This window comes from Asparagus officinalis, chromosome 8 (genome assembly GCF_001876935.1).
Source record: "Asparagus officinalis chromosome 8, Aspof.V1, whole genome shotgun sequence".
Taxonomy (NCBI): Eukaryota; Viridiplantae; Streptophyta; class Magnoliopsida; order Asparagales; family Asparagaceae; genus Asparagus; species Asparagus officinalis.
Window position 1 is genome coordinate 83,701,638 of NC_033801.1, and position 24,880 is coordinate 83,726,517.

Sequence of the window (24,880 nt, forward strand, 5' to 3'; positions counted from 1 at the left end):
ATTGACATGAAACCACTTTTCATCTTATTCCATATCCATGTATTTTGAACTGTATCATGAAGAAGAACTGGGTTTGACTATTCTACGTTTACAACCATAAGGATTAGTGCGTTTGACTCGAAATTCTGCTTCCTTGTAATTTCCAAATTTTGTTTCATTTGAAGGCAATTGGAGTAGAAGCTCGGGCAATGTTCAATGCTGGGCAGGCAGAGGGGCTAACATTCTGGTCGCCGAACATAAACATATTTAGAGACCCAAGATGGGGACGAGGCCAAGAGACACCTGGGGAGGACCCAATGATGGCTGGAAAATATGCAACCTACTATGTAAGAGGACTTCAGGGTTATTCTTCTGATGGAAATAACTCTGAAGGGCTTAAGGTTTCAGCTTGTTGCAAGCACTTCACGGCTTATGATATGGACAACTGGAAGGGAAAAACTAGATACACGTTTAATGCTGTGGTAAAATTTTATCTAATTTTGTCAGAAAATGGAATTACTTTTGGTTCGGTTTTAAGAATTGGATTTAATTCTTTGTTTCAGGTATCGATACAGGATTTGGAGGATAGTTTTCAGCCTCCTTTCAGGAGTTGTATTGAAGAGGCTCGAGCTAGTGGAATTATGTGCTCTTACAATCAAGTTAATGGAGTACCAATGTGCTGATTACAACTTTCTAACAAAAACTGCAAGGGATTCTTGGGGTTTTGATGGGTAAGATCTTAAGACAGTTATATCACTTATTTGTGACCACTTCAATTGTTTTCTTTCAAATTCAATTTCTGTTGGCTGCATATTGGATGTTAGGCATACCACAACTAATATATTTCTATATCACTAAATCCTATTTTGCGATGAAAACAGGTACATCACTTCAGACTGTGATGCGGTTTCAATCATCCATGATGCTCAAGGATATGCAAGCACACCAGAAGATGCTGTTGCAGATGTTCTCAAAGCCGGTATGTGCAATATTCATACTGCCATCTATCTCCTATGTTTATTTAGATGAGAATTTTTGGGTGTTATAAATTCAATCACTACTTGATGAATCATTTCTTCGCTTGTCATATGATTAAAGCTTATCTCAGGAATGGATGTGAATTGTGGTAAATATGTTCAGAAGTATGCAGCCTCAGCTGTCCAACAAGGAAAGCTTTCAGAGTCTGACATAAACCGAGCACTTCACAACCTCTTCTCAATAAGAATGAGGCTCGGTCTCTTCAATGGAGACCCAAGAAACCATCTTTATGGAAAATTCTCTTCCACTGATGTCTGCACAGAGGAGAACAAGTTCTTGGCTCTTGAAGCAGCAAGAGAAGGCATAGTCCTACTAAAGAACTCAGGCCATCTCCTACCTCTGAAAAAATTAAAGACAACTTCCCTCGGTGTTATTGGCCCTAATGCAAACATTGTCATGTTAGGGAATTATGCAGGGCCTCCTTGTAGTTCCATAACTCCTCTTGAGGCACTCCAGAGCTATGTTACAGATACAAAATTTCTGCAGGGGTGTGAGGATGTGGCTTGTGTTGATGTCTCAATTGATGAAGTTGTACAATTGGCAAAGTCAGTAGACCAAGTTGTTATGCTCATGGGGTTGGATTTAACTGAAGAGAAGGAAAAGCTTGATAGAGTGGATTTGGTGCTGCCAGGTAAACAGCAAATGCTAATAACAACCGTGGCGAGAGAAGCAAAGAAGCCAGTGATATTGGTGCTACTTTGTGGTGGTCCTGTGGATGTTAGTTTTGCAAAGGATGATGAGAATATAGGAGGGATGTTGTGGGCTGGTTATCCCGGTGAAGCTGGTGGACTGGCAATTGCTGATGTTATCTTTGGTGAACATAATCCAGGTGAAAAACTGAAAATCACTTCGCTGTTTGGATTATCTTTCAACTTTTCAAATAAGAAGTTCAACTAACTGAGAACTTGGTTAATTCACAGCTAAAATTTGCACAGCAAAAAAAGATAAATTAAATGTTAGTAGCTGAAAGAGTAAATCAAAAGTTTGATACACATTCATAGAACAGAAAACAATATGTGTACCAATTCTGTAGTTTTTTTAGTGTTGGCGATACACAGAGACACATGTATTTAGTTATTCGTACTGATAAAATAAAGATCACTTATTTGGTATAGGAAGGATTATGATTGATGAACACTATGGGGTCTGCTATGAAATTTGTGCATTTCACTTATTAATATTGACGTTATGATGATATATCTTTCAAAATCTAAGCGACAGTCTAATCCTGTATCTCCTTGACTGAACTATCTCCATGACTGAATTCTTTTGTATCAATATTCATCTTGAAGTTAAGTTATTTAACTCCCTAGGTTAAATATGGGGCTGTTTCCTTTGTTCAAGTTCAAACCTTGGAGAGGATCATGGTCTGTTCCAAGTAAACAACAATTGTATTTGTCCAATTTATGACACTAAATAAGCATGCAGCAAATTTAAGATCTATGGTGCATTGTTAGTACTTTAAACTTCTAAAGGTCTGGATGATATCACAGGGGGAAGACTACCGGTTACATGGTACCCACAAGACTTCACAAATGTGGCGATGACCGACATGAGGATGAGAGCAGACCCTGCCAATAAATATCCAGGACGAACCTACCGGTTTTTTACAGGCAAACCGGTTTTCGAATTTGGCTATGGCCTGAGCTACTCCACATTTTCTTATGAGTTCACCTCTACAACTCAGAGAATCCTCCGCATGAACGAAACAATCAGACTCCAAGCTGTCAAGGATTCACAAAAAAACATTAGCTATGATATATCAAAATTGGGATCTGAACAGTGTCAGAAACTGAAATTTTCTGCTGCAGTGAGAGTTAATAATCACGGTCCAATGGATGCAAAGCATTCAGTGTTGCTGTTCTTGAGAAGGGATTATGTACGTGGTGGAGCGCCGAGGAAACAATTGATTGGGTTCGAGAATGTGCACTTAAAGGCTAGAGACAAATCAGATGTCGAGTTTGATATAAACCCATGCAAGCATTTGAGCAGGATTGAGGAAGATGGAAGGATGTTGGTTGATGAGGGGCCTCATTTCTTGATGGTGGGAGATAAGGAGCATGAATTTAGCATAACGGGTTAAGCTTGGTCGTAGGAGAGCTCAAAAGGATGTTTCCTGAATAATGCACTCAAAAGAATTTAACTCTTTTTGAACAGGCAGATAATTTGCTAGATATGGCTCTAGTTAATCTATCAAGTGTACATGATGTTGGTTTTGTCATGGTTGATCTTTTTCTCCAAGAGTTTAAGCTTGGTTGTAGGAGATCAATACTTTAGTACAGCTGTTACTTTTATTCAACTTAATCCTAGATAGTATTGTACGCAGTAGAAATTTCAGCAGCACTTCGACAACACAACAAAAGAGTTAGGTCGCTATAGGAATTCCCGTTTCACAAAGGAAACAAGAACCTTAAGTAAAATATCTTAACCAAGAGGGATATCAGCTCTTCCTCTCATCAGTTCTAAGATTGACCCGTCTAGCGAACCTAAATAAGCTATTACAAATCACACAAAAGCGAGACAAACTAATTTTTTTACGTGGTTCAGCAAATTGCTTACGTCTACGGGGCAAGGAGGGGGGAGATCTACTAGTAAAGGGAGAGAATACAAATAGGGTTTACAATCACACAACTTAAACCCTCAAACAATCTCTCAGATCCCTCACAATCTCTCACTCAAAAGGATGCAAAAACCCTCTCAAATTCGACACAAAAGACTGCTCTAAATCTCCTCAACACAGCCGTAATTCTTTTCTTCTGCCGCTGGCGCTTTTCTCCTGCAGCTGAAAAAATTCACAACCGAAAGAAATTGACAAACCTCCTTTGCACCAAACCCTATGCTATTGTTTTCGGCGTGCATTTATAAGCACGAACAAAACCAAATCTCGGGTGGGCCTTCGTTCACATGACCTCTTCACAACTCGTGGCCCCACAAGCATCACACGGTTAACAATTTGGGTGGGCCTTCGTTCACGTCCACGAAAAGAAAAAACACCCGATGTACATGTACCTGATGCACATGTACCTCGGGTGGGCCAGGTTTGTTCATGCTTCAATTGGTGGGTGTGGCCCCCACGCCCCACAGATAGTACCTGAACAGCTTATGATTCTTCAAGTGATCATGTTGAGCATATCAAAGGGTAATTTTTTTTCCAATGTAAATTAGTTACCTAGGACATTACAAAAAGTATTAAGATGATAGAGACGATTGTGGAGGAGAACTTGGAAAAAGCAGTTTTTGGTCATAAGTCGACTCATGCACAGGCATAAGTCGACTTATGGTAAGTCGACTTATGTTTGTGTCGTAAGTCGACTTACGATCTGCTCTGAATTGTTGATTTTGGGCTCTGGCAAGTCGACTTATCAGGTCTGATAAGTCGACTTATGATCTCTTCTCCAGTTGTCGTTTTTCGTTCTGCCAAGTCGACTTATGCAGACTGATAAGTCGACTTACGACAGGTTTTTTGGAAAGTTCAGGTTCCTATTTGCAGTCTGTTTGAGTTTCTGTTTTGGTATAAATACCAATACGATTTGAGGATTTTGTAGGAGCGTTTTGGGGGATTTTGAGCACAAAAAGAGAGATCTTTCTGAGCTATTTGTTAGAGTTATTGGTTGAGAGGTTGAGAGATTTGTTGGTGAGATTAGTTGGTTCGTTTGAGCGATTTGTAATCTCAATTTGTACTCTCCTTCTCTATTAGTGGAAACCCTCCCCCTTCTTGCCCCGTGGAAGTAGGCAATTGCCGAACCACGTTAAAATTGGTGTTTGGTTTGTGCATTGATATTTGGTTATTTTTGGCCTTCTTGGATTGGCGTTTGTTTTGGTTCCTCGGCACCGCCGTCAGCACAACAAGTGGTATCAGAGCTCGGGCTACGCTTGGGCTATTTAGAGGAGTATATCGCTTTGGAAGTTCATCTAGGGCTTCGTTTGGTGATAAAGGTGGGATCTTTTTTTGGTAAAAATCTCGTCTTTTTCAGTTTGGATCTATTTCTCGTTTGTTTCCGCATTGGTTTGGTGGTGCCTTGAGGATTATGGCCGAGAAAGAAGGAGTTGTGGGCAGTACTTCCGGCGTGAAGACCGTCCAAAGCTTGAATATCCACTCAATGAAGATTGATGTGGAAAAGTTCAATGGCACAAACAATTTTGGACTTTGACGATGCGAAGTCATGGATGCGCTCAACGCGCAAAATTTGGAAGATACGTTGGAGTTGGACGGGAAACCGGACAATATTGATGAGAAGGTTTGGAAAAAGATGAATCGAACGGCGTGTGGTGTGATTAGGTCTTGTCTCACTTAAGATCTAAAGTATGATGTGATCAATGAGACTTCTGCAAAGAAGATTTGGGAGATCCTTGAGAGCAAGTATTTGACCAAGAGTGTGGAGAATCGCTTGCATTTGAAGAGGAGGCTTTACCGCTTCCAGTTGAAGAAAGGAACATCCATTGGTGATCACATGAACCACTACACGAAGCTTCTTGCGGATTTGGCGAATGTAGATGTGGTGATTGAAGATGAGGACAATACGTTGTTGTTGTTGAGTTCCTTGCCCGACGAGGAATATGAGACCTTCGTTCTTACTCTTATTAATGGGAAGACATCTCTTTCGTATAGTGAGGTCACCGATGTACTTGTGAATTATCAGCTTCGAAAGAAGGATAATGAGAATTCGATTGAGCCGGTAGCGGGGACGTTGGTCGCAAGAGCAAATGGTCCAAACCATAATGGGAGGTCGCAGTCTAGAGGGGCACATCTTGGAGTTCGTAAGAATCAGTGTGCCTTTTACAAAGAGGATGGACATTGGAAAGCCGAATGCCCAAAGTTAGTTGATCGAGCCGGGAAGAATAAGGGAAAATCTATTCAAGCTTCAGAGGCGAATGTTGTCAAGGCAAATAGCAACGATTCAGATTCGGATTCTTCGGGCTACTCGTTATCTACACTGCCGTCAGTTTATGTTGCCTACTCTACAGAGTGGATGTTGGATTCGGGGGCTACATACCACATTTGCCCTAGGAGGGATTGGTTCTCTAGCTTTCAGGAGTTGAAAAAAGAGGATTTCGTACTCATGGGGAATGATCACAAATGCTCTATTGGTGGTATCGGTACCGTTCGGATCAGGATGAGTGACGGGGTGATTCGGGAGTTGGTTGGAGTGAGGTTCGTTTCTCAGTTGAAGAAGAACATCATTTCACTTGGAGCTTTGGAGGCAGTAGGCTATAGGGTGACCTTGGCGGATGCACGCTTGAAGGTTACATTTGAGTCCATGATTGTGATGAAGGGCGTCAGAAGAAGAAATTTGTATTATTTGCACGGAAGCACGGTGATTGATAGGGAAATGACGACTTCATCAGATTCGGCTAGACTGTGGCATCATGGGTTGTTGAGGAGTGCTTTGACCTTCAGATTGAAGTCCTGTGAGCACATTGGGATGAGCAAGACCGTGGTGGAGTTTGGCACTCCTATCCATCGAGCGAGGGGTCTTTTAGGAGGTGTTCAGTCAGGCATTTGGGGGCCTTCCAAGGAGGCATCATTGGGAGGTAATCGTATCTTGGTTTTCGCAGTTGATGATTGTTCTAGGCATTATTGGGTCGCGACCAGTTCCCGTTGGTGTAAAGTCCTAGAAATCAACAACAATTGGAAGAAGTGTATTGACAGAAAGGTAACTCGTTGTTCTAGATTTGGTAGGGGTCCTTTCTTGCGTTTGTGCCGAGCTCCCGGCAATAGGAGACACTTCATTGGTGTGGAGACTTTGGGGCGACGAGATGAGATGACAGTTTCGATGGGTCGTTCCTTTCTGGAGGAGGATCGGCGTTTGATGTCGAGCATTGGCATTGGTGTGCGGGCTTCGACATATTTGGGTCATCTTATGCATAGGTCGCCGACTGCTGCTTTAGGAGTTATTAGATCTGGTGGAGCTGCTTCAGATTTTGGGTCGCGTCGGATATTTGGATACCCAGCATTTGGTCACATCGTGGATGTGAGATTGGATCCGATTGCGCGTTTGGGGTTCGGAGGCTCAGTTGATTATCGTTTGGGAGCTTCTGATTTTGTTCTGAGCAGGTATGTCACTTTTGACTCTCGTTGATCAGGTCGTTTGGATATCGTAGCAGGTGGAGAGTGATGCTACTCCACGTTGGGTGGAGATTACTCCACGTACTCCAGATCATACTGCATTATTTGGGATTCCAGCTGAGGTGACACAGGTTGGGGATCATTTGATTTTGGATGCAGATGATGGATTGGTTTTGGATTCGGTTGCAGCTGGTGGACATGATTTGGATACGACCATTAGTTCACCTCATATGGAGGTGTTTGATTTGTATCAGTTTGGGGCCGCTATCAGTTGCAGATCCGTCGGCGATATTAGGGAAGAGTTGTATACTTTTCTATTTGTTTGAGGGTCTTTGGAGGCCGTTTGGGTGAACTACGTGAAGACTTGATTCCTTGGGCAAGAGGATACGTAGGCAGTCTTTATGATGCAGCCGATTTGGTGAGCGACATCGACATTTGGGGTGAGTGTTCGCACTCCTATTTGGGTCTCAACATGTGAGGCATTTGTTTGGTTGGTGTCGGCTCAGTTTAAGGAAAACTTCGCCGAGGTGGAGAATTGTGGAGGAGAACTTGGAAAAAGCAGTTTTTGGTCATAAGTCGACTCATGCACAGGCATAAGTCGACTTATGGTAAGTCGACTTATGTTTGTGTCGTAAGTCTACTTACGATCTGCTCTGGATTGTTGATTTTGGGCTCTGGCAAGTCGACTTATCAGGTCTGATAAGTCGACTTATGATCTCTTCTCCAGTTGTCATTTTTCGCTCTGCCAAGTCGACTTATGCAGACCGATAAGTCGACTTACGACGGGTTTTTTGGAAAGTTCAGGTTCCTATTTGCAGTCTGTTTGGGTTTCTGTTTTGGTATAAATACCAATACGATTTGAGGGTTTTGTAGGAGCGTTTTGGGGGATTTTGAGCACAAAAAGAGAGATCTTTCTGAGCTATTTGTTAGGGTTATTGGTTGAGAGGTTGAGAGATTTGTTGGTTCGTTTGAGCGATTTGTAATCTCAATTTGTACTCTCCTTCTCTATTAGTGGAAACCCTCCCCCTTCTTGCCCCGTGGACGTAGGCAATTGCCGAACCACGTTAAAATTAATGTTTGGTTTGTGCATTGATATTTGGTTGTTTTTAGCCTTCTTGGATCGGCATTTGTTTTGGTTCCTCGGCGCCGCCGTCTGCACAACAACAATAATTTGGTATATTCTTTATTGAGGCACTCCTATCTTAAAAAATGGGAAAATGATAGGGGCACACTCCTAACCACACCTCCAACTATACACACTCTCTCATTTGTTACAGTACACTGGGTCCCACATGGGATTTTAAAATTTTAAAATATCATGTGGGGTCCGGTGTACTGTAGCAAATGAGAGAGAGGGTGTGGTTGAAGGTGTTGTTAGGGGTGTGACCCTAGTGCCACCGTAAAGAATGACACTAACGATCTTTGCTACGTGATGTTAAATACTATGTTGTGCGCGGCGGAAGCTTTCTAGGGCAACACGAACAATAACTCGAACTAAACCACAAGTAATATGCAAACCACAATCACAGCAAGAACAAAGAATTTACGTGGTTCGGCAAGTTGCCTACGTCCACGGGGCAAGGCGGGGGGAGATTTTACTACTAGAAATCAAGGGAATACAAATAGGGTTACAAATCTCTCAGACCAAACCCTAAAACAAAGCACTTGATCTCTCAAAGCTCTCCCACAATTGGATGCCACAAATCTCTCTTAGAGGCTGCTCAAAATCGTCCTTCAGATACCCTAACAAATCAGGTTTAGGATATATATAGCTTACAATCGACCGCACCGGTCGACCGCCATGCACTCTGATTCCCATCAGCTTCGGTGCACGTTTGCGGTCGACCGCGTCGGTCGACCGCCCAACTCTCTGCTGATTTTTCTGAGTTTCTGTAATTTCTTCAATTCTCCACCTCGGCGAATGTTTCCACCAAAATTGAGCCGACACCAAATCATCCAATAGTTCCTCAACAAGTCCAGGAACAATACTTGAGCTGAAACGTGATCTCCCCTCATCTGAATCAACTGATCAAACCAGCTGCATCTGAAAGACTGCCTACGTATCCTCTTGCCCAAGGAATCAAGCCGAACGTAGTTCACCCAAATGGCCTCCAAAGGCCTCAGCACTGAAGGATGTTCAAAAGCTTCAAACAATGACCAAATTTCACTCCTGAAACAACTTTGGTCAACATGTATGCAAGGTTGTCATTTGTGTGGACCTTCTCCAATATGACATCTCCATCATCCAAGATGTCCCGAACAAAGTGAAATCTGACATCGATGTGCTTCGTGCGCGCATGATAAACCTGGTTCTTCGCCAAATAGATAGCTGACATACTATCATAATATATCTGAATAGTCTCCTGAGCGATCCCCAAGTCATCCAATAATCCACGCAACCATAAAGCCTCCTTAATTGCTTCAGTAACCGCCATATACTCTGCCTCTGTAGTAGAGAGAGCCACTGTGGACTGAAGCGTGCAACGCCAACATACAGGTGCACCTGCCAAAGTAAAAGCATAACCTGACGTAGACCGGCGTTTGTCAAGATCTCCAGCATAATCTGAATCCACATAACCAATACAAGCCTGCCCGTCCTTCTCATCCTTCTGAAACACTAAACCAACATCCACGGTGCCTCGAACATACCGTAGAATCCACTTCACGGCCTCCCAGTGACCCTTCCCGGGGTCATGCATGTATCTCGATACCATGCTCACGGCCTGTGACAAATCTGGCCTCGTACACACCATCGCATACATCAAGCTACCTACTGCACTAGCATATGGGACCTTCGACATATAATCTCTGTCCTCAACTGAAACAGGTGACATCAACGCTGAAAGCTTGAAGTGGGGAGCCAATGGTGTGCTAACTGCTTTTGCATTGCCATCAAAGCTGAATTTCTTCAACATCTTCTGCAAGTAGCTCTTCTGTGTAAGCTTCAATTTCCCCTTCACCCTGTCTCGCTCGATCTCCATACCCAATATCTTCTTTGCCTCTCCAAGATCCTTCATCTCAAACTCGGATGATAACTCCTCTTTCAGCTTTTGAATAGCTGAAGAATTCCTGGAAGCAATAAGCATATCATCAACATATAAAAGCAAATATATGAGCTCACCATCCTGTAGCTTGTGCATATAAACACATGGGTCATATGGGCTCCTCGTGTACCCTCGGCCAATCATGAAGCCGTCGAATCTCTTATACCACTATCTTGGTGACTGCTTCAAACCATAAAGAGACTTCTTCAGCTTACAAACCAAATCTTCTTTTCTTGCAGCTTTAAAACCCTGGGGTTATGTCATGTAGATCTCCTCATCTAAATCTCCGTGTAGAAAGGCTGTCTTCACATCCATCTGGACCAAATCCAAATCCAACTGTGCCACCAGCGCCAATAAAATCCGAATCGACGAATGCTTCACAACGGGTGAAAATACCTCGTTGGAATAATCATCAATGCAAGAGATGTGTTCTTGGAAGGACCCCAAACGTCCGTGTGAATATAATCCAATGTACCTTGGGTGTTATGAACAGCGGTGCCGAACTTCACTCTAGTCTTCTTCCCAAGTACACAATGCTCACACAATTCCATCTTGCAGGTCTTAGCACCTTTCAATAGCCCCTGTTTAGCCAATGACTGTAGGGACTTATCTCCTGTGTGTCCAAGTCTCATGTGCCATAAGGTGGTAGTGTCCTCCTCTGTAGTGATAGAAGCTGCCAGACCCCCTGTAACTGTCTTGCCCTTCAAGTAGTATAGGTAGTTTTCCCTGACACCTCGCATCACCACCATAGAACCCTTCGTGACCTTCACTGTAGCATCCTCTAAGATCACTCGATATCCTGCTGCCTCCAAAGTCCCAAGAGAAATGATGTTCTTCGTCAACTGCGGCACGAACCTCACTTCCTTCAATTCCCTCACTACACCATCATGCATCCTGATCCGGACTGAACCAATACCACCAATAGGGCATACGTGATCATTACCCATAAGCACGACATCCCCTCTTTCCAGCTCCTCAAAGCTAGAAAACCACTCCCTCTTAGGGCAGATGTGATATGTAGCTCCCGAATCCATCATCCACTCCGTGGAATCCGCATAGCAAACCGACGGTAAAGCAGGGCATGAATAGCCTGAAGAATCTGAATCTGAATGCTCACCAATAGCTTTTGCAACATTCACTTCTGAAGCTTGTGCAGCTTTCCCCTTATTCTTTCCGGCTTTTTCTTTCCACTTTGGGCAGTCAATCTTCCAATGTCCTTCTTCTTTACAATACCGACATTGATTTCTACCAACACTCTTATAGGCACTACTATTCTTTGACTTTGAGCGGTTGAACTGACGACGGTTTGGATCTCGGCCTCGAACTGCTAACGCATCTCCCGATGCCTTCTCGGAGGGTTCACCATCACTCTTCCTCAACTCATAGTTCACCAAAGCTGAGGCCACCTCCTTGTAGATAACTGTAGTTCTTCCATTGATCATAGTGAGAACAAACGTACCATAATCATCTTCGGGCAACGAACACAGAAGTAGCATCGCCTTGTCTTCATCCTCAACTATAATATCAACATTGGCCATATCTGAAAGTAGCTTAGTGAAATTGTTGACATGCTCCCTGATGGAAACCCCTCTCTTCATCTTGAACTGGTAAAATCTCTTCTTCAAGTGAAGCCGATTCTCAATGCTCTTCGTAAGATATTTCTCATTGAGTGTTTCCCACATCTTCTTCGCCGACGTCTCGTTCATAACATCATAAATAAGATCCGGCGTCAAGCATGACCTAATAACACCACAAGCTCTACTGTTCATCTTTCTCCAAACCTTATCCTCCAACTCAGCAGGTTTCTCTTTTAACTCAAGAGTCTCCTCCAAATTCTGTGCATCCAAGGCATCCATCACCTGACACCTTCACAATCCAAAATTGATCTTGCCATCAAACTTCGGAACATCAATCTTCGTGTTATTAATGCTCAGACTCTGTATCGCCTTTGTTAGAGACGAACCTGACGTGCTTGCATCTCCCATGTTGTCGATCTAGCTCTGATACCAATTGTTGTGCGCGGCGGAAGCTTTCTAGGGCAACACGAACAATAACTCGAACTAAACCACAAACAATATGCAAACCACAATCACAGCAAGAACAAAGAATTTACGTGGTTCGGCAAGTTGCCTACGTCCACGGGGCAAGGAGGGGGGAGATTTTACTACTAGAAATCAAGGGAATACAAATAGGGTTACAAATCTCTCAGACCAAACCCTAAAACAAAGCACTTGATCTCTCAAAGCTCTCCCACAATTGGATGCAACAAATCTCTCTTAGAGGCTGCTCAAAATCGTCCTACAGATACCCTAACAAATCAGGTTTAGGGTATATATAGTTTACAAAACGAAACGGGTCAAAAAACCTGAAGCCCAGTCCAAATCATCGTCGGTCGACCGCACAGGTCTCGCGGTCGACCGCACCGGTCGACCGAATCATCAAACCCGAGAGCAGAAAATCCTACAGTCATCCGCGGTCGACCGCGCCGGTCGACCACCACCAGCTCCGGTCGACCGCCACGCACTCTGATTCCCATCAGCTTCGGTGCACGTTTGCGGTCGACCGCGCCGGTCGACCGCCCAACTCTCTGCTGATTTTTATGAGTTTCTGTAATTTCTTCATACTATTCATATGTCACAAACTTGCATAACAGCTAATTTTATTGCAATGATGATAACTACTATTTCTTATGGTCACAGCCTCTCTTTATTAAAAAGATTACCCATGAAGCTCAAGAGTTCTACACAGATCTCTTCGTCGATGAAAACTTATGACGTACCATCTACATACTTCACTTCATCAGTAACTGATCTCCTCCACTGACTCCTCCTCCTCCACCAGCTTGTCTACACCTCCATCATGTCCGGCCTCTTGGAAACCGAGCTCTCGCAGCACCATAGCGCCACCTGCAGCAGCCTGAACATCCCCTGCATCGCCCCCTTCTCCATCGCTATCTCCGCGTCAAACACCTCACAAGTCCACTCCTCCCTCACAGCCCGATGAACCCACCCGACCAATTCCCCTCCGTCCATCCGCCGGACCTGAGAGTTCAATGGAGTTTTGCGCGTCACGAGCTCAAGGAGCAGGCAGCCGTAGCACCACACGTCGGACTTCTTGCATATTTTTCGGTTGTTTTGGTACTCAGGCGAGTGATATGCGGCCATTCTTTTGGGGGCAAGCAGGGCCGGGATTAATGGAAGTAGGCCGTAGTCGGATACGAGAGCCACTTCGTCAGATTCGAGGAGGACATTGGAGGATTTGAGGTTGCCGTGAGGAACAGAGTGTTCATCTCCTCTCTTAGTTGTTCTGTGCAAGAATTCCATGGCTCTGGCTACGTGTTTGGCCACTGAGAGCCTTGAGCTCCATTTGAATGGGATTCTAGTATTTTCCCCTCTTCCTCCTTTTTTTAGACAGTAATTAGTCAGTGATCGATAATTAGAAAACTAAAAGCGAGAAGAAAAAAAAACATAATGTAGTTATGTTTAGTATATTGAGAAAACAAATTATGGGATAAAATTGCGAAAATACAGGGAAGATCTACACAATGATACAATGTTAGTTTTCAAGTGTTATACGTTTTCTTCACGGGTCCAACCTATCAGCGGCGGATCCAAAAATTTTAAAAAGTAATAAAAGGTGACCTAGTGTATAATGCTCTCACCATTGTGAGCTATGAGGAAGGTCAGATGTATGTAGCATTACTTCCACTCTGGGGACCTGTTTCTGAGATCTGAACCCGTGACTTCAAGGTCACATGACATCAATTTTTGAAAAGTGATATTACTAAATAATAAATAACTAAAAAGATACAATAATTATTCTTAAAAGGTTTTCATATTTTGAAAAAAGTACATAATCACATAATAATAGTAACACATCAAATATATGCCATCGGGTAAGTATTGAGCTAATCATCACTCATTTTATTTTGCGACTTTATAAGCATCATTGTAGAAAACCTCTTTTAATAGTTGTTGTAGCCATGGATAAAATTACTGTCACGTTTAAAAGCAAATATACTAAAGGATAGATCTTATCCTAAATTCTATACGTATAAAGTATCAATAACTCGTTAAGACAGAGATAGGAACTGCCAACAAGAATCTTGACAACAGAAGCTGAGGAGGAGCTAGCGATAAGGAGGCCGTCGGACAGAGAAGAAACCAGGACCTGTGGGATCTTGAGGAGAGGGGGAAAAAAAGATTAATGGCAGGTTTACAATACTGAAATTGAATTGCACTCTTATTTTTATTAAAATTTTTAATTTTAACTTAGGTGGGGTTTAGATGAAAAGTTGGAAATATAAGTGGTTTACGGAGATTTATTAGGGCCATTTCATCTATTTGCGGGGCTCTTGTTAGTGTGGGTGAGGCTTTTGATGGTCATTGATAATGACGTCACGTGATACCACTTTGACGTATCACTTTGATCAAAGCTAGACCCGCCTTCCCGAACTGCGTGGACCCGAAGCCCACATCAGCTCCACCATAGCCATTACCCGCCACATGGTATGCTGTTGTCACCACGTAATCTCTCTTAGATCCTTGGCTCCTTGGCCAAGAATGAAGTGAAGGAACACCGAGGTTGACTCCTCAGCACAAGTTGTTGGGTCAAAATACTCTCTACTCCAAGCTAGATAAGAAAAGGATACAATGTAAGCACCAAGATTTACATGGTTTAGTCTAAGCTTATGTCTACTAGTAATACAGAAGCAAACTTTTTGTAAGGCCCCGGATTATTCGATTAAATAATATATTTAATTGAGGAGATTATTGTAAAATATACAAGTATTTCGACTCAATATGATGAAATTACCTTAAGTATAACTTTATTAGAATTAGATTTATGAATTAATCATCAATTGGACTTAATAGTAAAGGGGATTAGCGTATATATAACCCTCAGGATTAGAAGAGTAAAATAAATAATTAATATTCATTATATTTGCAAATAGGTCCAATGCCTACAAATACCCTAGATTCTTAAGCTTTTTATTTTTATTTTTTTGAAACGTAATTTTTTGGAGCAGGAATTCTCTAGGGGAGGACGAAGAGAGAGAGAGAGAAAGAGAGAGAGAGACGAAATTTGGCAGGAGACAATCTTCAATTCAGGAGAGGGTTTTCTCCACCTTATTCTTTATTCATAGGGATTTTCTCTTCGTTACGTCTCTGTATATATATACTTGACAGGGTTCTTTGTAGCAAATTATTTGATGTTTTAGAGAAGTTTTCATAAGATCTATCTGTTGCGACCGGCGGAAACGGGCACAATCCACGAAGAGTCGGTAAACAGCGCGAGAAGAACACCACGAGCACAATTCACAAAAGAACGACCAAAACTGTTTTGTGGGAAAATTTTGAAGAAGAAAACGGAGAATTGAATTTGTATTATTCTCTCTAACAAACATAGAAAAAGAATGAGTTACAATTCTCTTAATGCAATCCCTTTCTAACAACTTAGAAAAAAAATTATAATTCCTCTCAATCGATTTCTTGAAATACAAAAGAGAGAAGGGATTGAAGGAGACCCTTCCCTTTGTTTAACCTAGGTTCTTCTTGGTATCGATGGAAGTTTGATTCTTGTATCCTGTTGACGATCCGAACGCTTCGCCTCGTGAAACTTGGTTGATTCCTCTTGATTTGGCGTTGAGGAGAACTTGCGATGCAAGTTTGGAACTCTTAACGAGTTAAATAACTCTTAATGAGTTTAAAACTCTATGGAAGAGTTAATTTGAAAAAGGAGGTTAATCCTCTTTTGATTTAACCGAAATCGGTTTTCAAGCCAAGAACGAAGCTCCAAGAAAAGCCTTCACCAAAGCTCTAGCCGAAGATGATGATGCCCCAAACTCTCCAAGATCCGAGGCCAAAGAGAGCTAATTCTGATCCTCCAAAGTTCCGATATGCAAAGAGATGTTGCCAAACTCTAGATCCGAAAATGCTCAAAGATCTTCCCTCTTTTTAGATCTTAAAAATCCAGCCCGAACTCAATTGAGTTTTCTGCTATTTATAGGGGTTTTAGGGGCGTAACTAACCCTTAAAATCGCTCCTTAGTAGGATTGTGATCCCCTCAGATCACGCAAAACGATTTTGGAACCGTTCAACTCGTGTTTGAATGAGTCAAACATAAAAATTTACGTTCTGGGCAAGAACTCTGCATCCTGGATTTGGAACGTAGAGTTGGGCTCTACATTTGAGTCTGAAAACGTAGCAATGAGCTCTGCGTTTTGAGTCTGGAACGCAACCACGAACTCTGCATTTTGAGTCTTGAACACAGCCACGAGCTCTGCATTTTGAGTCTGGAACGTGGTCATGAGCTCTATGTTTTGAGTCTGGAACGTATCCACGAGCTCTGCGTTTTGCTTTGAAGAGACCATCAACTTGTACACTCTTCTGTTAGAGCGTTGTGAAAATTGTCATCTTGTAATCTTCCTCATGGCTCTTTAAAATACAAGAGTCATCAGTTGTAACTCTTGTTGATGATTGTGAAGGCCGTCGAATTAGAACTTCCATCAATTGTTGTGAAGGTTATTGAATTGTAACTTTCGTCGATTTTCGTGAAAGTATTCAAATTATAGCCTTCTGAAAGTCGTCGAATTGTAACTTCCATTATCAGTGCTTGATGGGAATCAGCCATCTACATTGATTTTTAGACAGCCTATAAAAACCACAATCACAAACACAGAGAATTTACGTAGTTTGGCAAGTTACCTACGTTCACGGGGAGAGGATGAGGAGATTTCACTATATGGAGGAGAAAAATAATGGGTTACAACTTTCTCAAATACTCAAAATAACCCTAACCAAAGATCTCACTCTCTCACAATAATCTCCCTCTCAAAGTGCTCAAAATAACGTCTTTTCTTTGATATATATCTCTCTTTAAACCATAGAAAACGTGTTTCTATTTATATAAACAACCTAAACAAAAATAGGCTAGGAATCCATCTTCAGCCCGTATCTGCTATCAGTCGACTGATGCACTCTTATCGGTCGATCGATAGGTCTTCATCAGTCGATCGATAAGAGTGCATCAATCGACTGAGCAAATAAGAGTGGTGGAGAATTGTTGAAAACGTGCATAGTAGGAACAGGACCATCAGTCGACCGATAAGAGTGCATCAGTCGACTGACCAGAGGACATCCTTTAGCTGTGTATTTAGGTGATTGAATCGGTCGACTGATGACTCTCTATCAGTCTACTGATGACTCTCTATCAGTCTACTGATGACTCTCTATCAGTCGACCGATGGTCCTGTTCCTGCTATGCACGTTTTCAATAATTCTCCACCTCGGCGAAGTATTCCCAAAACTAAGCTAACATCAACATGAGCATCAATGTGTCGTCTCTCCAAATCCGGCTGTACCAATGTGGTTACCTACGTACCCCCTGTCCAAAGGGATTAAGCCGCCCGTAGTTCATCCAAATGGCCTCGACATGCTTCAACAAGCACGAATCTACAACAAACTTCTACAATGATCGAACTTATTGCTAGGGACCACCTTCGTGAGCATATCTACTAGATTATCTTTTGTGTGGACCTTCACAAGCTCCACATCCCCATCTTCAAGAACATCCCGAACAAAGTGATAACGAACGTCGATGTGCTTCATCCTCGTATGAAAAACTTGATTCTTCACCAAATAGATAGCACTCATGCTATTACAATTGTTATGGTAATTTACCATCCAAAGAGATGTCATAAGAATGTCTGCATAAGCCCAAGAGAGCTATAGTCCAAACTAACTTAGAGGCTCAAAAGCCTAGACAAGGTCAAGTCTCTCGACCAGACAAGCAGACACGCCATATTTCGATCAAGTGTCATCATGGCCGACTCGAAGTGCGGGATCAGTCGCCCCCTCGCAATTAAGACGACTTCTCGAAGTAGGCGACTCGACCATACACCCGACCCGAAGCTCACTCAACTATCGGGTCGCCAAATCATAATGATAGCTCGCAAATCAACCCGCCTCGACTAAAGGGATAAGAGCCGACCAAGTTCACTTTAGATGTCAATCGACAACAGTATTGATTAGTCCCATCATGATCTCTATTCTGACAAACATCGTGTCCAAGCCGCTTATTCTACTTACAAGTCATTTCCCAGAAGATTGTCATGATACTTTCTTGTGCACGAGTGACTTCTCCTCCAACCGCGAGCCGCCATCTGGAAAGAGAAGGACGGCTAAGCAACTGACCTATTCTCTGCCCTGCTTCATCTGTTAAATCCAGGATACTGAGAGGACATCTCTCTCCTATATTCGAATGACTTCCCTTCCAATCGTCAGTCAATATCTGGAAGGAGAAGGATGACTCAGCACCTTTATTGCTAACCTCTCAGCCACCTCCTGTGTATAGTCAAAGCCGAGGGTCAACCACTCAGAGGCAAAAGACTATAAAAGGAGGAGAAAAGAGGAACGCAGGAGGTAAGTGAGAATTGCTTAGTTACTTCTTCTGCATAAAAATAAGGAACCTACCTTAGTTAAAAAAGAACTAGAAAACTCTCAAAAGAGTACGCTCCGAGGACCTCAATGGCCCAAGGACCTTTCCCCAAACCCCACTCAAGTTCTACAGCTGACTTGACCGTCGGAGGTACCACGGGGAAAACTAGCCTCGTACTCCCGCGATTCTTGCATGTGTAGGTTATCAGCCTAACCCACGCGCTCAGAATCGGGCGTAAAGTCAGAGGAGGAGTCGGCCCCATCATTTATCCTATCTCCTCTCCTCAGCGCTGTCAGGGTCGAAAATGCATCCTGCGGCCGACAACCCCCATCGACTGTTTGTTCATGAGGATCAACAATAATGAATAGTGACAGTCCGCTACGAAACACCAAGATCTTCCAAAAGTCCTTAAAGCCAAATTGCCTCATTTATAGCCTCTGTAATCGCCATGTACTCTGCCTCTGTCATCGATAAAGCCACTGTATACTACAAGGTGCATCTCCAACACACTGGTGCACGAATCAAAGTGAACACATACCTAGTCATCGACCGACACTTATCCAAATCTCCAGCATAGTCTGAATCTACATAACCAATACATAACTATCCACCACTAGTGTCCCGTTCAAACACCAAACCAACATTTAGAGTACCTCGAACGTACCTTAAAATCCACCTCATGGCATCGCAATGACCCGGACCCGGGTCATGCATGTATCGAGAAACCATACTAACTGCTTGTGATAGATCCGGTATTGTACATACCATGACGTACATCAAACTTTCCACTACGCTCGCATAAGGAGTCTTCAACATCAACTTTATGTCTTCAACTGACTTCAGTAAAAGATCAGCTGAAAGCTTCAAATGGGCTCCCAAAGGTACACTGACTGGATTCGTCTCCATACTCACATTGAATTGCTGTAACACCTTCTTCAAAAAAGCCATATGTGTCAAAAAAATTTGTCCTTATCTCTGTCTTTACTGATCTCCATCCCCTAAAATGTACTTTGCTTCACCCAAATCATTCATCTCTAACTCGCTTGAAAGCTGTACCTTTAATTCATTTATGTTGGATCTAAAAATGGAAGCAACCAACATGTTATCGACATAAAATAGCAAATAAATATACGCACCTCCATGCAACTTGTGGTAGTACACACAAGGATAAAACTGTCTCCTAATGTATGACTTACCGATCATAAACCCATCGAATCGCCTATACCACTGACTTGGAGATTGCTTCAACTCGTATAGCAATTTCTTCAATCTACAAACCAAAATTTTCTTCCCTGCAGCTCAAAATCCCAATGGATGAGATATAAAATTCTTCATCAAGATCACTATAAAGAAAAGCTATTTTCATATCCAACTGATCCAATTCTAATCCATATTGTACCACCAAAGCTAGTAAGATCCGAATCGAAGAGTGCTTCACCACCAGAGAGAAGACCTCATTGTAGTCAATACCTTCTTCTTGTGCATAACCCTTCGCTACCAACCTAGCTTTAAACCTAACTGGAATACACCCACTTGCAACCAATTGCCTTCCTCCCCTTTGGAAGCTTGACAAGCTCCAATGTGTCATTCTTCTGAAGAGACTCCATCTCTTTCTGCATAGATTCTTGCCACATATCAGCCTCTAAACTCTGTTCAGCCTCTCTAAAGGTAGTAGGAACCATCTCATCGACACTCTCCACCGAAAGTACATAAGCGACCATTGTATCTGTATACCTCGCTGGCAACCGTATGTCTCTCCTAGGTCTCGAACTGGAATAGAATTCTGAACCTGAGTTGTCGATCTCTGATCCTGCTAGATCACATGTATCCTCCAAATCATCACTATGCTCAACTAGCGTCACCTCAGTTAGCATTCTAATGGATACAATCCCATCTGGACACTGTGGAGCTACATCAATTTCCACCACCTACGATGTACTCTTTGTCGGAGTGCTCTCTACCTGATGAGATCTGGAAGACTTCAAGAGTGAAGCCTTATCAAATGTGACATCTCTGCTCAATACAATCTTCTTCTCAACTGGATCCCAAAACTTGTATCCTTTCACTCTACGCTTGAAACCCACAAATATGGCCTTTCTAGCTCGAGGTTCTAATTTATTACTTTTAACATGATAAAATACAGAGAACCCAAAAACCTTGAGCTGATCATAATCGTGTGCTGATTCTCCCGACCATATTTTCATAGGAGTCTTCCCCTCTATCGCAGATGAAGGTAACCTATTAATGAGGTGGTTCGCATACGTGAGCGCCTCAGCCCAAAAGATTTTCTCTAAACCACTTGGCGATAACAAACATCGAACCTTCTCTAATAATGACCGATTCAACCTCTCTGTCATCCTATTCTGCTATGGTATATGACTAACTGTGAAGTGTCTCTCTATGCCCTCGTCTTGACATAGCTTCTGAAAGGGGTCTGATGTGTACTCTCCACCGTTGTCAGATCTCAACATCTTGATCTTTCTCCCTATCTGCAGTTCTAATCTTCTCTTCCACTCCATAAATATCTCTAGGACTTCACACTTCTGCTTCATGGTGTACACCCAACAACGTCTAGAATAGTCATCTATAAACGTGACGAACTAATATCGACCACCAAGTGATTCCGTCTTGGTGGGACCCTAAACATCCGTGTGTACGTAGTCCAAAATACCGGTTGTCCTATGAATGGCTATCATGAACTTTACTTTAGTCTTTTTACCAATAATACAGTGCTCATAGAATTCAACTTTCCCAATTTTGGCTCTCTTCAATAATCTCTACTTGCATAATGCTTGCAATGATTTTTTTCTTGTGTGCCCAAGTCAATAGTGCTAAAGTCTACTCCAACCATCTCTAAAACCGCTAAAGCTACCTGGCCGATCTCGGTACTTCCCTTTAGATAATAGAGATTTCTATCGCTGACCGCTTTCATCACTACCAATGATCCCTTAGTAACTTTAGCTACAGGGTTCTTAAAGTTACCCTGAATCCCTTTGCCTCCAAAGTGTTTGCGTCAAAAGTTGGTTTTGTCATGGAATTCATTATATCTTCGGTCGATTACAACAAATTCAAAAGAGATAGTCTTTTTATAAGACTTCTTTTACACAACAAAAGGAAAATTACAACTCTTGAAAAACAAACGCAGGATCGTTGTTTGGATCGCTGCTTGCGTGGGATCTTTGCCTGTGCCGGGAGCGCTTTGACTCGTGGACCACCAAATCACAGATTCTGATTGAACCGTGAGGGGTTTAATGATTCTTCCTTCGTTTATCGAAGTAAGAATTTGAAGCGAATATCTTATCGATGTAAGATGTTCACTCTTCTAAAGATCAAGTCAGAGCTTAGATCTCTAGGAATGGCTAGAAACTTCTTGAGGATGTTTGTGAAGAAGAAAGACTCTCTCTCTTGCTCTAATTCTCCAAAACTCAAGGCTCTCTGCTCCAATCTGCTCTGGAAATGCCCCCCCTGTCAATGATGGCCATAGGGGGGTATTTATAGCCTCCTTAGACGATAACTGAAGAAATAGCCGGTCAATAACTGTCTCTTTAGGCGCGGCAGCTGATGCTGTCGCGGCTACGTGGACTTTAAATAATCATCAGATAACTGTATTATAACTGCTGTAGCATCCTGCTTTAACTGCCGCGGCACCATAGGTTGCAGCGGTTAAGCCGCGACACCATAGGCTGCCGCGCCTTAGCCGCGGTACCTTGGTCTGCCGCGGTTAAGCCGCGACACCATAGGCTGCCGCGCCTTAGCCGCGGCACCATGTCCTGCCGCGCCTTAGCCGCGGCACCATGTCCTGCCGCGCCGCCATATGTTGCTTGATGACGTGTATATTGTTCTTCTATATCGTCTTGAGTGGTGTTTGAATGTCTGTAAGCATTTTTTGATGTCTACACAAAGCTCCAACAGAAATAAGATTCTTCTTTAGTTGATGAACAAACCTTACTTCACTCAATTCTCTCACAACTCCGTCGTGCATCCGAATCATGACGGTACCTATTCTAGAAATGCCACAGGACTGATTATTTCCCATGACTACCACACTCTCCATCGAGTTTCTCAAAAGATGCAAACCAATCTCTCCAGGGAGTCACATAATAAGTAGCACCAGAATTCAACATCCAATCTGATGCTTTCGCATGGTTAATCTCTGGAGTAATCAATAGAAAAAAAGCATGAATCGTCAGAATCGTTACCACTCTTAGCAACATTCACCTTACTGAACTTCGGGCCATTCTTCTTGCTATTCTCCTTCTCTCTGAGCTCGGGCAATCTCTCTTTCAATGTCCTTATTCTCTACAGAAATCACACTGGTTCTTCGCAATTTGGTTGTGGCCTCTTGACTTTGACCTATCTCGATTACCACCTCTAGGATAGGGACTCATTCCTCTTGTTGACAAGGCATCTCCTGAAGTGCTAGCTCTGGAAGACTCTTTATCCTTCCTTATCAAATTGAAATTCGTTAATTCATTAGTCACTTCACTATAGGTGATGAAAGATCTACAATTCAACAAAATAACCACAAATGTATCAAAATCCTTATCGGGTAATGAGCCTAACAAAATGATCGCCTTGTACTCATCCGATATCTTCTCATCAACATTAGCCAAGTCCAACAGCAACTTTGTGTAGTTGTTCACATGATCTGCAAGTGAGATACCCCTGGACATCTGGAATCTGAATAATCTCTGCAGCAAGTGCAACCGATTCTCAATACTCTTCGTAAGATACTTGTTGTTAAGAATCTTCCACATCTTCATCACAGACGTCACACCAATCACATCGTATTTTAACTCTTGTTCTAAACATGATCTAATTACCCTACAAGCATTTCGATTTATCTTGTCCCATGTCACCTCATCATACGTAGGTGGCTTCTCATGAGTCATTATCATGTCTTCTAAGTTTTAAGCATTCAAAGCATCCTACACATCACTCATCCATAATCCAAAATTAATTTTACCGTCATATTTCACAACACTAATTTTTGTATTCTAAAGTACAACCTGAACTGTACTCGACGCAGCCTTGCTACTTTCATCACTTTCTCCTGTCATTGCTTACTAATTCCAAATTGTAGAGGAAAGATTCGAACTTGATAGAGTTAAGAAATTACCCAAATTAAACCCTAGATAGGATTCTAACACAATCTCCCAACCGCACAAGGAAGGCGAGATCTTTAATGGCAACTCCACAACTCTATCTCCATGGAAACCTAGATCTCTAAGATCCAAGATTCCAACATCAAGTTTTCCTCCATCCAAATCAAACCCTAGATCTGAAATTCAGCTCTGATACCACTTGTTGTGACCGGCAGAAGTGTGCACAATCCACGACGAGTCGGTAAACAACGCGAGAAGAACATCACGAGCACAATTCACAAAAGAATGACCAAAACCAATCATAACACAAAGAATTTACGTGGTTCGGCAAGTTGCCTACGTCCACGGGAGAGGATGGGGACATTTCACTATATGGAGGAGAAAAACAATGGGTTACAACTCTCTCAAATACTCAAAATAACTCTAACCAAAGATCGCACTTCCTCACAATAATCTCCCTCTCAAAGTGCTCAAAACAACCTCTTTTCTCTGATATATCTCTCTATCTAAACCCTAAAAAACATGTTTCTATTTATATAAACAACTCAAACACAAACAGGCTAGGAATCCATCTTCAGCTCGTATCCACTATCAGTCAACCAATGCACTCTTATCGGTCGACCGATAGGTCTACATCAGTCGACCAATAAGAGTGCATCAATCGATTAACCAGAGGACATCCTGTAGCTGTGTTTTCAAGCGATTGAACCGGTCGACTGATGACTCTCTATCAGTCAACCGATGGTCCTGTTCGTGCTATGTACGTTTTCAACACTATCATGGTTTACCTATACACGGATTGCTAGATTTAAAAATATGTAAAAATCTTACACGAAACCCTAGTTCTAATGGTTTTTCCTTGTTGTTGATCTTAACTAGATGGTAAAAACATGGTTAAATCATGGTGTTTCTGAATCATTGATGTTTCATTCACATTGTTACTTTGATTGTAAAATAATAAATTTTGAGTGAGAAAACTATTGCCTAGCTAGTGTTCTTATCTATTAAGCCTAAACTATGCGAACGAATCATCTACCGAAGAAAGTGATGTATGCTAACGTTATAACATCCTCAATCTGTCAACTAAACCTGAGGACTTTCATTTGACTACAAATTTATGCGAAGAACTAACGTATACGCTTGCTATATACTCACCATGGATTCGATCAAAGAGGCTGCCATCGAGAGCCAAGTTGTACACCAAGAGC

At 42.3% G+C, this 24,880-nt stretch overlaps 1 protein-coding gene across 2 annotated transcripts; it reads left to right on the forward strand.

The window, feature by feature from the left end:
- Positions 266 to 3,191, forward strand: LOC109820369 (probable beta-D-xylosidase 7). Of its 2 annotated transcripts, XM_020386496.1 has the most exons (5): positions 266 to 461; positions 543 to 710; positions 861 to 958; positions 1,088 to 1,846; positions 2,511 to 3,191. In XM_020386496.1, the coding sequence occupies exons 1-5, from the start codon at positions 355 to 357 to the stop codon at positions 3,098 to 3,100; spliced, it is 1,722 nt and encodes a 573-aa protein (XP_020242085.1). In that variant the 5' UTR covers positions 266 to 354; the 3' UTR covers positions 3,101 to 3,191. The 2 variants fall into 2 exon arrangements, with proteins under 2 accessions (XP_020242085.1, XP_020242086.1); XM_020386497.1 differs by lacking the exon at positions 266 to 461 and having other exon boundaries at positions 636 to 710; positions 1,078 to 1,846.